The 15,293-nt window shown below is 41.5% G+C and overlaps 1 protein-coding gene across 7 annotated transcripts in view; it reads right to left on the minus strand.

The window, feature by feature from the left end:
* Nucleotides 1-15,293, minus strand: part of LOC136878816 (phosphatidylcholine:ceramide cholinephosphotransferase 2) — a 724,489-nt gene that overhangs the window by 141,006 nt on the left and 568,190 nt on the right. The window contains exon 1 of one of the 7 annotated variants that reach the window (XM_067152313.2): nucleotides 9,931-10,189. The exons of the other annotated variants lie outside the window; for them this stretch is intronic. Within the exon in view, the coding sequence (XP_067008414.2) occupies nucleotides 9,931-9,983 (53 nt within the window). The 5' untranslated portion in view covers nucleotides 9,984-10,189. Of the gene's footprint in view, nucleotides 1-9,930; nucleotides 10,190-15,293 lie in introns of those variants that run through there. 7 annotated transcript variants of the gene reach the window in all.

Genomic DNA, 15,293 nt, shown 5'->3' on the forward strand with positions numbered 1-15,293 from the left:
CGCGCTGCTTTAGGTGATTCGCCTGCGTCCCAATATGCACCCGGTCTTTTATAGACTCTTTGATCTACTGTGGTCTCAAGGGAAAGCCATAGTATGTTGCAACTGATTTCCTGTGATGTCAAGCCCTTTTATCAGTCTCTTACTGCAGAAGATGTCGACGACGACACTGAAGGGTTTAATGGTGTAGTCGATTTTGAATCAGATGAAAATATTTAGCAAAAATGCTGAGCAGTGTTCAAACCAGAGCACTGTATTGAATAAATGATTCATGTTACCAATCAACCCAATGTATTTGTTAAATGAAAATAATTGTACCGGGAGGTACACCCCTACGCCGCACTTTTAAATCTTGCGCCAATAAAACCTCCTCTACAGGAGAAACACTGAACTTAAAACTAGACCTCCTTAAACTTTTGCTCAGAAGATGTCACTACCTTAATTTTGTGATTATGAAGTTGCCAGTACTGTGTGAATTTCAACTTGTTTTGTTTTCCGTTCTTCAAGAAGTGTGGATATTCTCTAACAGATGCCTCTACTAAAAAACTATGATCATGCACCCTGGTGCGAAGTGAAGGAACTTCTTTGAAGAAATGTTGTACTAATAAGTTTTTTCTTTACTAAATTTCGTTGATACTTTTGTGGGTTGGCAATATTTAGCTTTTCCTTCCGCCTGTTTTGAATTTAGCCAATCCAGAATTTCTGTAATTAATTTCCTACCAATCACAGTCTACTCCTTGTGTAACACATATCTGTGTCAGTGCGACGTAAAGCCACTAGCAAAAAAAAAAAAAAAAAAAAAAAGTATGTTACATCATGCAACCAATATTAAAATGTTTAAACTGTAGTGGCTGACTCAGCTTTGCTAAATCCAGAATACTAGTTCTTTTTAGTTAAGCGTAAATGATCCAACATACATTCTTAATATAACACGGCATAGGACTATAATATGTTTTTGGAATTTACATAATCTTACTAAAGTGTTCATAATTAATCTTTCCTCAGTTTTGAAGGAGATACCTGTTACACAGATTTTATAATGAGGTGTACAAAGTATTTCAGTTTGGTATTATGACGCTTGGATCACTATTGCTTATCATGGTCCAATTTATCCCAAAATAACATAAGTTATCATATAGTAGTAAGGCTAGGACGTTGATAACCTGTGAACTGACCTCCTGCTTCCAAGACAGCGAGTTGGTCGGTGGCATATGAAGGGTTTAAAAAGCGAGAAATCTGTACCTTTGGCTTCCAACGTGTTAAAAAATTCCTAAGGACCAAATGCGACACCCTGAAATCTCTTAAAATCCATTACAATTAAAGGAACATCGTTATTATTATTACAGATGCAAAAACATGTCCCATCAAATGCATCGCAGAAAAAATGTTGGGAGTACAGTTTATAGTTCACCAGGTCGATGATGAAGGTCCTCAGGTTTATAAAATGAAAAACAGCACCAAATCATAAATGTTTCAACCAATAATAATTGTAACTGATATTTTCAGCGGTAAGAGGCCGGCGCACTGCCACCTAATATTCTTCATGTGGAAATATATTTGTCAACACGAGCAGAATGTTCTTCTTCCGGCTTGATCTGCGCAGTCCTCTTTGATATTATCGAACCACGTTTCTTCGGGCGAACACGAGGTTTGGCTCATATCGGAGGGCAGTTTTTGCCATCACTTCTAGTGACGTCCTCGTACTACCTGAGCCTTGCTTCTTACATTTTATTCGTAAAGGATGTCTCTCCCATCCGTGTGCTTACATCATTTTTGATGCGAACCAGCCTTGCAACACCTATGCAGATGTTGCTGTGGTCCATAGGTCTTTTGTTGTTGCGAATATTTCATCACAACTAGGCTACGTACTGAATGGAGGAAAGGAAAGCAGATACGCTAATCCACGAACGAAATTCAGTGTCACGTGTTACTCATAATGCGGCCTCCACTAAGACGGAGAGGCTCAATTTATACCTTCAACAACATTAACACATTCTCAAAGATATGTTATTAAACCTACCTTGACCGGGCGAGTTGACCGCGTGGGTAGGAGCGCGCAGCTGTGAGCTCGCATCCGGGAGATAGTGGGTTCGAATCCCACTGTCGGCAGCCCTGAAGATGGTTTTCCGTGGTTTCCCATTTCCACATCGGGCAAATGCTGGGGCTGTACCTTAATTAAGGCCACGGCCGCTTCCTTCCCATTCCTCGGCCTTTCCTGTCCCATCGTCGCCAAAATACCTATCTGTGTCGGTGCGACGTAAAGCAAAAGAACAAAAAAAACTGCCCTGTAACGTGTGATATTGTGGTACATATTATACCTCGTATAACCTTTCAGCTCCTTGGCTGAATGGTAAGCGTTAGGGCCTTAGATTCAGAGAGTCCCTGGTCCGACTCCCAACAGGGTTGGGGATGTTAGCCGCGTCTGGTTAATTCATTCGACTCGGGGACTGGGTATTTGTTCCAATACACTCCTCTTCAAATATACACAACACATCTCACTACCAACCACCAAAGGAACACGCAAAAGTAAATACATCCTCTCGCATAGGATTGGTGTCGGGAAGGGCACTTGGCTGTAATAAAAAAATAATTTTAAAAAAGTCCACCAAGATGTGGGATAAGCGGCGGAAGAAAAGGAATGCACCTCTTATTCAACTAATCACTTGCTTCTGCCAGGATTGTGAGAATTGTCTTAGAAGTTGAAGTACGTTACCGTACTGCCATAGTAACTTGAATGAAACCACAAAACCGAGACAGTAACTGAAAGTGGACGTGGCCTAGGAATGATTTACGTGGTTGTTTTCAGCCTTTCAGACCTGAATATTTTCACACTGTTTGAAGAAAATATTTCGAAATTAAGTTTATCTTCCTGAAAAAAAATAAATTAAGCAAAATCCTTCAATAAAACATGTTAATTGACATTTGCAGCATCTTCACGAACAAATTACACAGGAAGTAATAATAATAATAAATGTTTTGTTCCACTAAGTTATTTTACGGCTTTCGGTGACGCCGAGGTGTCCAGTGGTAGTTCTTTTGCGTGTCAATACATCTACTTGCATGAGCCTGACACATATGAGCACCTTCAAATATCACTGAGCCGCGATCGAATCCGCCAATTTGATTCAAAAGGCCAGTGCTATTCCGCCTGAGCTACTCAGCTCGGTTTACACGCGAAGGTTTTCCTGTCTATTTTTAATCATCTATGTTTACAGGCCAGTGTTTAAAAGGAGAATTATATCCAATGGACTAATACAATAACAATGAATTGTAACGTAAACGCAGTCTGCAGTATCCCGGGTAGAAGCCAAGAGACCCGTTACCGTCACTGCAACGAGAATGAAAAGAATGAAACCCTTCACCATATTCTTGGTTTTTGTAGCAAAAGGAATCTACTGACCGTGCCAGTTGGTCGTGCGGTTAATACCGCGGAGCTATGAGCTTGCATTCGGGAGAATGGTTTCGAACCCCACTGTTGGCAGCCCTGAAGATGGTTTTCCATTTTCACAGCCTAGGCAAATGAGGGACTGTTCCTTAATTAAGGCAACGGACGCTTCTTTCCCAATCCTAGCCCTTTCCTATCTCATCCTCGCCATAAGACATATCTGTGTCGGTGCGAATTAAAGCGAATTGTAGAAGAAAGAAAAAAACAGCCGGGCTGAGTGACTCAGACGGTTGAGGCGCTGGCCTTCTGACACCAACTTGTCAGGTCCGATCCTGGCTAAGTCCAGAGGTATTTGAAGGTGCTCAAACACGTCAGCCACGTGTCGGTAGATTTACTGGCACGTAAAATAACTCATGCGGGACTAAATTCCGGCATATCGGCGTCTCTGAAAACCGTAAAAGTAGTTAGTGGGACGTAAAGCCAATAAAATTAGTATTAGTAGGAACTGTATTGCTATTTGCCTCAAAAAGTCGGGTAAGTTTGAAGTATTTGAAGAAGTGCCATCTCTTTCATCTGATGGCTCCCGTAAGCATGCTGACATCATAGAAATCGACAGGTAGAACATCGGCTTCGTTATCTATCCAACTGTGAGGTTTGAAGGAGGAAACACACAATCAGTAGAGGTTGATGCTGAAAGCAAGAGGCACTACGAACAGTATTTAAATATCTAGAGGAGAAATAAAACATCCCGTTTCGAAACTAGGAGGTGATTGAGTTGCTGTTTGGTGTCCAGGAGCGATTACATTCTGCGTGAACTTCTTTGGAAGTTTTGGAATTAGTACAGTATGTTCGAACTAGAAAAAATTGCCACTATATTCTCATGAACTCTCACCAAATTCTAAATACCACTTGTCTGTTACGGCGAATTACAAATGAAGTAAATGCTTCCATCCGGAGGTAGCTGCCTCTTTAGGCGAATGTTGACAAAATATTAAATCAATAAATATTACACACTTTAATTCAAAATATTATCGAAATATTGTTTGAAAGAACTGAGGCAGTATCTCACAGTCTGCCTGCTGTCATTTCTTGATGGATACAGTACTTCTGCATCCATCTCTTGGCACAGGCCAGAGTAAAGTGTAGCTTCCACCGAAGTCCCAGTCAACATCCATGGCTGTGACAATATGGAAGCTGCTGGAGTATGGGTAGTGCTGAGTAATGACATTCAGAGTACAACTAGTACATCTGAGTGTTACGAAAGGTGCTGCTCACAGGGTCAGTCGTACTGCAATAGTACTTTCTGACCCAGTGAGGAAAGCAATGGCAAACTACCTCACTCGTCATCTTGCCTAGTACGCCTCATTTTGGTGCTGCCATTGGTTTTTGGGGTTTCCTTATAACCGCATAACCGTTGGTGGTGCTATTTGAGGATCCAATCAGCCTCTCGGCTGATGACCTAACAGACACAGACAGACATCTCACAGTAAACCTTAAGCAAGGGAAGCTATCCTTTTTGGCTTTTTCCTCTTTTACTCATAAAATCGGAAAAAGAATACGTTATCACTTGCATTTTTGGCATTTTTCCAAACTGTTGATCGCTTATTATTATACTTTCGCCAGGTTGTGTTGGATGGAACGATGATTTTAAGATTAGACGGAAGAAAATGTAAGTACGAATGAGATATTAATTAGACGAAGAGAATATAAGTACGAATGAGATATTTCAAAACGTATAAAATGAGGTGGAACGTATGAAAGAAAAACAAAGGACGTATATTATAATGGACACCGAACCTGTATGGGTTAAGGTACGCATTTTTCGTGCACGACGATGGCATTCATTATCATCTAGGCGAGTGGTCATTTTGCATAGTTATGTTAATTTCTACAATCATAACAAAATGTGACTTTGACCCCGATACGAGTGATTGCATATGAGAGACTACCTTCAACCTAACCTCGGCAGAAACACATCCATGAGAGGCCTTGGTTAAAAAGAAGGGGGGGAAATGTCTCTAGCATGAGGTCTGGACATGAAAAATCGAGATAACAATTATATCCTTAAATAAACTACCTGTACCTGAATTATTTCAACAAACAATAATTTTCGGGGGAATATTCCCCCAAAATGTTAACAACTACGAATATGAAGGACAAACAAAATTCACTCTTTATAAACTTGTGCTAGAGTTCTAGAGGCTTCATTCTACGGGGGATGGGGCTTTGGCTGAACGGTACGCATAATGGCCTTCGGTTCATAGGGTTTGATTCCATGTTGGGGTGGGTATTTTAACCATGTTTCGTTCTCTAGCTGGGTATTTGCGATCATCTTGATACACATCTTTATTTACACACAACGCTACTAACCACCACAGAAACCCGCAAAAGTAACACATTCCTCCTGTCCTCCACATACTGTCAGCACCCAGGAAAGGCATCCCGACATAAAACTACGCTTAAACCACATCAGTGCCGACCCTAGATAACCGGGGAAAATGCCATGAAAGAAGAACCACAACGTGGGGGTGTTCGGGGAGTCGCAGACCGCTATAGGGAAATGTGGTAGGCCGGCAACTTCCTTCGTCCAACGTAATGTGATTGGTCTTCAAAAGAGGAAGAGCAACATGAAATTAATTCCACAGATTTTTTCAAGCGACTAGGATAACCACAGTACCTACCCCCCCCCCTCTCTCTCTCTCTCACACACACACACATAGAGAGAGAGAGAGAGAGAGAGGGGCGGGGAAATCTGTGAAAGATCAAATACATTAGAGATAATACGGTACGCGACACTTACGGATTTAGCCGTGCTAAAATGGGAGACAATTCGACGGTGGCGCTCCTAGTGACTTGACCTGAACAAATCGCGCTAAATTCAAATATCAATGGAAATGTATATACGGAAACGGATAAATAAATTACGTCTAGAAAGAAAGTGTTATTGAGATATTAACTTCGAAGTTGCTAAAGCAATTCTGGATAAATGAATGAAGAATTATTTAAAAGGTTATTATTCATTTTTTTTTTTGCAAGATGCTTTACGTAGGTCTTATGGCGACGATGGGATAGGAAGGGGCTAGGAGTGGGAAGGAAGCGGCCGTGGCCTTAATTAAGGTACAGCCCCAGCATTTGCCTGGTGTGAAAATGGGAAACCACGAAAAACCATCTTCAGGGCTGCCGACAGTGGGGTTCGAACCTACTATCCCCCGAATACTGGATACTGACCGCACCTAAGCGACGGTTATTATTCAAAGACTGAAATTAGACATATAAACAAGGTGTGAAATGGACTGCTGTGAAATGGCTTGATCTTTCATTTATGCATTACTTTTTTTTAAAGCTTTAGCTTTAGGATTCCTGCCTGAACTCTTACGGTTGGATTTGTCTTTTTTTTTTCCTCATTTAAAAACATTGTATCATCAAATTAAGACATTTGTCAATAAAAATATCGGCACATTCCTAACACATATGATGCAATGAATTAACATTTAATAGCTGGACAATTTTCCTCTTAACATGAAGCCTACTAACAGAAAGAAAATCTATAAAATCCCGGCTTTAATCTGAGAAGAGGGATAAAAGAAAGAAAAGTATGAAAATGTTGTCGGTAGTGATACTTTGAGGAATATTTACGTACAATTGGAATAAAAATGTAACATACCCTTGGCTGTATAGTCGAGGATTTTTAAAGTCGCTGGCCTGGAAATGATCTGAACAGATCTTATAATTCTTATACACCTTATCCAAATCACTTCCGTGACATTTCAAAACCCACAGATCACACCTACAACAACACATCGGTATTGAAGGTTAACTGTTGCACTATAGAATAAAATATGCGTATTACATTTTATGCCAGTTAAAATATGGGTCGAGCAGGTCAGAAGATTATGAAGTACTATAAAAATCTCTGCCACTGAAAGAATATATATGCAAACACAATATTACTTACATGTTCTTGTCACGAGGGAACCTGAAGAACGACCGCGCATTTTTCTCTACATCGTAATTACTGCAGCCAAACACAGCACATACCTTTCCCCTCATGATGAGAGGAGGTATCAAGGAATGACACACACTACTATTTATTTATTTATTTCAACTCACTGAAAACGCATAGATAACACCAAAAACTTCACACAAAAATACACGTGCTCTTATGAGAGAATCAGTACTCTTCAGGTCTATCCGCTAGAGTGAGCTCCAGTAGCTGTCCCTCGACATCTCGATTAGTGTCGCGTATTAATCTCTACTGTATTTGGAAAGATCAATTATTCAAATAACCTCCAGGCAGTAGAGAGACCTTCCCCTCGAAATCTATGAACACCATATAGACTACCTGCAATTATTTGTCATCCAGTAATCTCTCCGTCTGCAACTTTTCTCACATCTATCATTTCCTAATATCATTCTACTGTACATCAACTGTCCTTTCGTTAAAAAAGGGAGGTTTTTTCCATCTCTCAAGTTCAGCCATCAATGAAATCTTATTTAGGAGTAACCAATAAATCGGATACAAATCACATTTTATGACCACTGAATGATTAGAATAAAACTCAACGCAAAGAAGGAAAGTTCAAAATTTCTTATTTTAGAATTAATAAAACCTACGAAATATAGTGTTCCATTTTTTTTTTAAATTTCGTGTGGCTATTTGTAGCCGAGTGCAGCCCTTGTAAGGCAGACCCTCCGATGAGGGTGGACGGTGGAGGATAGTGTTGTGTGTGGTGTGTGAGTTGCAGGGATGTTGGGGACAGCACAAACACCCCGGGCCACTGGAATTAACCAATGAAGGTTAAAATCCCCGACCCGGCCAGGAATCGAACCTGGGACCTTCTGAACGGAAGGCCAGTACGCTGACCATTCAGCCAACGAGTCGGACACGAGGCAGTTGAATGAAGGGGACAAGACAGTGTGAGTCAATCAGCGAGCTGTTACTGGAAATATATACGTATCTGGAAGCATATTTAATCATCAAAAGCCTGTAACAATAACTTCAGGGAATAAAATCCTCGAAATTTCGTAGGCTATGTAAAAGAGAAATACTATTACTGTTTGTTATTAAAGCGAGGATGTATGCTTTTCAATAATTAACTTTAGAACCCGACATTTTAATCAGTTGTTACTTTCAATACAGTGGCTGAATGGATGGGTTCCAAGTCTCATTCTTTAATTTTCAATTCTCATTATTATAAATGAACAGGATTATAAATTGGAACAATAACTAAAATTCTGCACATACTGCTAAAAAAAATGTTTTAAAATATACTCTGAAACTGCTGAATCTGCAGCAAACCAGTAAGAGTCATTACAGCTGAAATGACCCTACTTCTTGTAAGAACTAAGAGTACAAAATATATCCGGATGGTGTCATCACATTTGGCTCGAGAGTGTACTCAACTCCGAATGTAAACAACTCTGTCAGCGCCGGTACTGAAAGCTGAATGTCGGTTACCTTCTAGCATACCTGGGTTTATGTCAAGTAGTGACGACCGTTGTTATAAAAACTATAAACGTCACGCAGATACAATGTTTTAACCAACAGAAGTATCTCGTAGCAACCAGAGCGAGTGAAACTTTACATTCAGTCATTAAGAAAATGGTTACGTTGAGTAGCCTAATTCAGCAATCACAGGGGGAGATTAGGTTTCAATAACCTAACATGGTAGTTTCGAATAAACTTCAGTTCGTTAGTGTGGTACACTGGGAACATGCATTGTATTTCTACTTTGCTGGAATACGCGTATTAACTTCCGTGAAAGAACACTAAATACAGAATGAATGTGGATACAAATATATTACTGCCACATCATGCACACCGTACAAAAGTGTAGTTATGAAAGAAAACGGAAGAAAAGAAATACACCCAAGCTGTTCCAGGAACTACGATTATAACGGAATTACAATAATTTCAATACAGATTACTGAAGTAGATTTTATAATACCGAAAACTGTATTCCACTAGGTTAGGACATATATTTTATAACGGCAGCATATTGAATCCAACACGCTGTGAACAGCTGATATACAATACATACATAACACTCTTCTACAAAACACAGAGCCCCCTGGTAGTAAAACAACCTACACCTGGCCCGCCACCAGATTACAGCAGCAAAGTTCCAGAGGCGGAAAAATTTGAAATGTTCTTTAGGCATAAGTGCTACCATTTACAGTCCAAATAAAACAACGCGGCAACCTTGAGTCAAACAAGACCTAATTGTACCCTCGGATGTCCTAAAAATACGCGGAGTTCAAGACAACTTTCCAAGCCTTACCACGTGACCTGCCACCGCCCGCTATTCCCCCCCACCTCCATGCTCTACGTTGCCGAACACACCTGCCAAGCTGCTTGAACTGTTTACAGAACTTCAACCGTCGAAGAACACCAACTACTGTAAATAATCACTTAATATTAAAATTCAATCACTATTCGAATATTAACGCATTCCATTCACACAACAAAGAAACGATGCCAAATCAAGTCAGAAATGAGCATCGTAGGGTTTGTATTGTTCAAATAAATAACACACACACACACTCACCTCCACGATAGAGTGGGTAGAGCAACCTTGACTGGCAGCCGAGATAGCCGCATTTGTTATTTACAATTCGTCCTTATTTCTGTTTGAAATGCACCATATTTTCACCCCGCACACAACGCAGCTGTTAGCCACGCCACACTTTCAACAACACCAGTACACAAGCACTGACCGACTCTGACTGAACCAATCCCGCTCTGGCTGGCTCTGCTCACTACCGCTTGGCCTTGCCTGACTCTCTCGCCACTCACAGGAGGCTTTTGCTTGCGTCATGCTTCGGGAATAAGCTCGCCATACAAGCTAGCGGTAGAGTAAGACTAGAGAATCCACATTGAGGTCTAATTATTAACTGAAAACAGCAAAAATAAAGCTCCACAACATTTACAACAAATATATTGATTTATTTTATTACTATTAATAATAAATTTAAACGAATTCAAATATTCGATTCCCTACTTGAGCAGAAATACAAATAGAAAAGACAAAATCATCATATGATGTTAAGTATGCTGGGCTACGTCAAAATGAATTTTCATTTATTGCTTAGAAACTGCTCACAACTTGTCTGGGCTTGATCAGTAATCTACCGAGCTCGATAGCTGCAGTCGCTGAAGTGCGGCCAGTATCCAGTAACTGGGAGACAGTGGGTTCGAGCCCCACTGTCGGCAGCCCTGAAGATGGTTTTCCGTGGTTTCACATTTTCACACCAGGCAAATGCTGGGGCTGTACCTTAATTAAGGCCACGGCCGCTTCCTTCCCATTCCTAGGCCTTTCCTATCCCATCGTCGCCATAAGACATACCTGTGTTGGTGTGACGTAAAGCAAAAAAGAAGATCAGTAATCTTGGGATCATGAAAGAGAAAGAACTACCTTCAAATAAGTTAATTGCAATGCATCAGTGATTAATTTATGCCTAAAACTCACAGTATCTTTAACTTTCTAAAATTATACTGAATACAGTATTAGTGTCGTCACTTGCATATGACATAAGGTTAGTACAGCTAAAGCCGCATGGACCGTCCAGAGCCCTGGATTGGCTGTAGTGCAACTACATGAATTTTTGTCTTATGTTCTTCAGTTATTGTGCATAAGCGATGAATAATCAGGCACTATTCCCTGAATTTCATGTCTACAAATGTATACGCAAAGATTTCGAAAAGTAGGACAGTGGTGCCTTACCTAGATTGTCCTCTCTGTACAGAGACTTAGGAAAAGCAAGAAACTATGTAGAAGTTGTCAAAAATAGTGCGTTTCAGGACGCACTTGCGATGTACAACTACGAGTATACTTTTACAATGTTTACCACACACGCACACTTAACACCCATGATCCTTGGCTGTGTCAGACCCGTAAGAAGAATTCAGCGCTACTAGAATAAGCGTACGCCGTGCTTGTTGCTTTCACGGCGAGCGTGTTGACACAACCAGACAGGAATTCCTCTGATCTGAGCCTAGACAAATCAACAGGTGAAAAAATACTTCTTGCAAGCGAGCGACCAATGATAGCATAGCTTGTCCGCGACCGAGATGCTTTGGAATTCCGTGTGGTGACGTCAACGAGCGAAACCCGTTTCCAGTACGCGTGCACTCGCTTCTCCGGTTGAGTCTCCACAAAACAAAGTTTACGTCATCCTCGAAAGACAATCAATGCCATTATAAGACATGGAAGTGGACTCTGGAAGACAAAATACAAGGAACAAATAACAGTAATCATCATCAATATCTTACGACTATCTTATGACTTAACAACGACACTAACAGAGAGTAATGCAAACAGAGCGCCTGTGTGCTTCCGAATGCCTAGGAATAACAACCAGAAAGGACATTGAAGAAATCGAGAAGGAAGGAAAGATTCTCGGACCAAAAATATGTGCTGACACATACCGATTATGCAGCAACAAAGAAGTATATAAAATATGCAGCAGAATTTGAGAAACAATACGCAAACGAAGGGTTAAATTCTTTGAACATATGTCAAGAATGCCCGATGACAGACTCACTAAGAAAACTTTTAACCATTTCAACAAAACTCAGTAGAAAGGCAACGATTATGACAAATGGTTTGTCAACACCAAGAAGGATCCGCAAGAAATGAACATCATGGATCAAGACATCCACAACAGAACCACTTTCAGGAACAAGATACGCACATTTGAGGGGTTCCTGGAATCAGAAACAGCGACCAAGAAGAAACAACATTGAAAAGAAAGAAAGAAGCTGTAAGCAAGAGAATGAAGGAATACTGGCGCCAAAGAAAACTGAAATCATGAATTATTTACGTGGTACATAGTTGGCCAATATTGATTTTGAATGAATTACCAATATCATTTTCTTTTTACAACTGGCACCGACACAGATAGGTATTATGGCGACGATGGGTTGGGGAAGGGCTAGGAGTGGGAGGGAAGCGGCCGTTGCCTTATGGTACAGCCCCAGCATTTGCCTGGTGTGAAAACAGGAAACCACGGAAAACCATCTTCAGAGCTGCCAGTGGGGCTCGAATCCACTATCTTCCGCATACAACCTCACACCTGCGCGTCCCTAAAATGCACGACCAACTCGCCCGATAATTAGGCCTAACAACATCAAAGATACCCCTAGAACGATGAGAGTTATTGATACCAAGCATATCAAGAGAGCCAAAGCTGTAAAGTATCTTGGAGAGTGGATTTCGGTAGACCTTAAATGGTTGTTCTCGAATAGAGAAGAATCAAACAAGACAAGGCATGCCATGCCTGCAGAAAACTGTACGCCTCAAAACATCTGTCGATGAATGTCAAACTAAGACACTACAATGCAATAGTCAGACCGTCAATCCTCTACGCAGCAGCGTGCCTATCTATAACTAAGAAGACCCCACTAAGAGCCCTCGAAGTACAAGAAAGGAAGTACAGTATAACCAATGATCATCTCAGATGGAAGGCGATGGTACAAACCAAACCGTGAACTCTGCCAATACCAAGAAACCCTCACAAATGCCATCAAAAGAAGACGGCTGGCTTTCTACGGACTCCCAAGGCGGTCCTATAAGATCTTCAATATAGCCAGGGTGAAATCACTGGACCCCTGTGTTACAGAAGCAAACCACAATGACACCAGGAAAAGGTCCGAGGAACGCAAGATAGAGCTCAGCGAGAAAATGAAGGATTACTGGGCCAACAGAAAAGCTCACGAAGTACCAAGAATAAAGCAGCAGCCAAACCCATCATCAAGAAGACCAGAAGCGGCAAACATCAACAACAACACAGGAGGCCCAAACGAACTAGTAATAATAATAATAATAATAATAATAATAATAATAATAATAATAATAATAATAATAATAATAATAATAATTTAATGAGGATATCAGCCGGCCCCGTGGTGTACGGGTAGCGTGCCTGCCTCTTACCCGGAGGCCCCGGGTTCGATTCCCGGCCAGGTAAGGGATTTTTACCTGGACCTGAGGGCTGGTTCGAGGTCCACTCAGCCTACGTGATTAGAATTGAGGAGCTATCTGAAGGTGAGATAGCGGCCCCGGTCTAGAAAGCCAAGAATAACGGCCGAGGGGATTCGTCGTGCTGACCACACGACATCCCGTAATCTGCAGGCCTTCGAGCTGAGCAGCGGTCGCTTGGTAGCCCAAGGCCATGGGTTTTTTTCCCGGCACTAAAATCCATACGCCAATTTTTACCGTTCACGATTATTATATATATATATATTTGCTTTACGTCGCACCGGTAGGTGCATCCCTCGTAAGCTAGACCCTCTGATAAAGATGGGCGGCGTCTGCCGTGTACGGGGAAACTGCTTTTTATAGTGTAGTGGAGGATAGAGTTGGGAGTGGTGTTTGAGTTGCATGAATGCGGGGGAAAGCACAAACACCCAGTCCTCGAGTCAAGGGAATTAACCGTTCACGATGTCCGGCTCCGTGGCTAAATGGTTAGCGTGCTGGCCTTTGGCCACAGGGGTCCCAGGTTCGATTCCCGGCAGGGTCGGGAATTTTAACCATAATTGGTTAATTTCGCTGACACGGGGGCTGGGTGTATGTGTCGTCTTCATCATTTCATTGTCATCCCGACACTCAGGTCGCCTACGGACGTCAAATCAGAAGACCTGCATCTGGCGAGCCGAACTTGTCCTCGGACACTCCCGGCACTAAAAGCCATACGCCAATTTTTACCGTTCACGATTATTATTTTTTATTATTATTATTATTTTTTTTTTGCTATTTGCTTTACGTCGCACCGACACAGATAGGCCTTATGGCGATGAAGGGATAGGAAAGGCCTAGGAATTGGAAGGAAGCGGCCGTGGCCTTAATTAAGGTACAGCCCCGGCATTTGTCTGGTGTGAAAATGGGAAACCACGGAAAACCATCTTCAGGGCTGCCGACAGTGGGGTTCGAACCCACTATATCCCGATTACTGGATACTGGCCGCACTTAAGCGACTGCAGCTATCGAGCTCGGTCACGATTAAATTACCATGACTCGACCGGGAATTAGAACCCGGGACCCCGAGGCCCGAAAGCTGATCAATCATCCAATAGAACAAACTATAATACCAATTAAACGCTCTCTTAACCAATGAAATATTTTTAAAACTAAGTTCGGGGTCCCTGATGTAAAATATGTTCAGTATTACCTAATTTCCGTAATATACATTACGGGGATTAAACCAGAAAGTACAACATTCATTTCCAATAAACTGCATATAATTTAGAGCGAAACGGTGGGGAAATAGTTCCTCAGAATAAATTAGCGAAGATATAAGTCGGTACTGTAAAACAGTAATAGACTATTTTCACTCTCATCTTAGGTATAGACGCTTTGAAGACATTCAAATTTTGAAAATTGCAAAAAGAACTCTGAAATCACGTAGACCTTTCATGACAGTACAGGGAAACCTATTTTTTTTTTTTGCTAGGGGCTTTACGTCGCACCGACTCAGATAGGTCTTATGGCGACGATGGGATGGGAAAGGCCTAGGAGTTGGAAGGAAGCGGCCGTGGCCTTAATTAAGGTACAGCCCCAGCATTTGCCTGGTGTGAAAATGGGAAACCACGGAAAACCATCTTCAGGGCTGACGATAGTGGGATTCGAACCTACTATCTCCCGGATGCAAGCTCACAGCCGCGCGCCTCTACGCGCACGGCCAACTCGCCCGGTGGAAACCTATTTACAAGGAACCTTCACATAGCGGAAACCTGGTGTTAACGGAAATATTCTATGGTGCCATGAGATTAACACTAAAATGTATTTTAAAAAGTACTTGTACTTAGCGGAACGGAAAAAGTTTCTCAGTATACGGCAGAAAATATACGGTTTTATCTGTGTAATGTTTCATTCGCGATGAAAGCTGAATAGTTTACAAGTTTTTGAATTTA

The sequence above is a fragment of the Anabrus simplex genome, chromosome 8 (assembly GCF_040414725.1).
Source record: "Anabrus simplex isolate iqAnaSimp1 chromosome 8, ASM4041472v1, whole genome shotgun sequence".
NCBI lineage: Eukaryota > Metazoa > Arthropoda > Insecta > Orthoptera > Tettigoniidae > Anabrus > Anabrus simplex.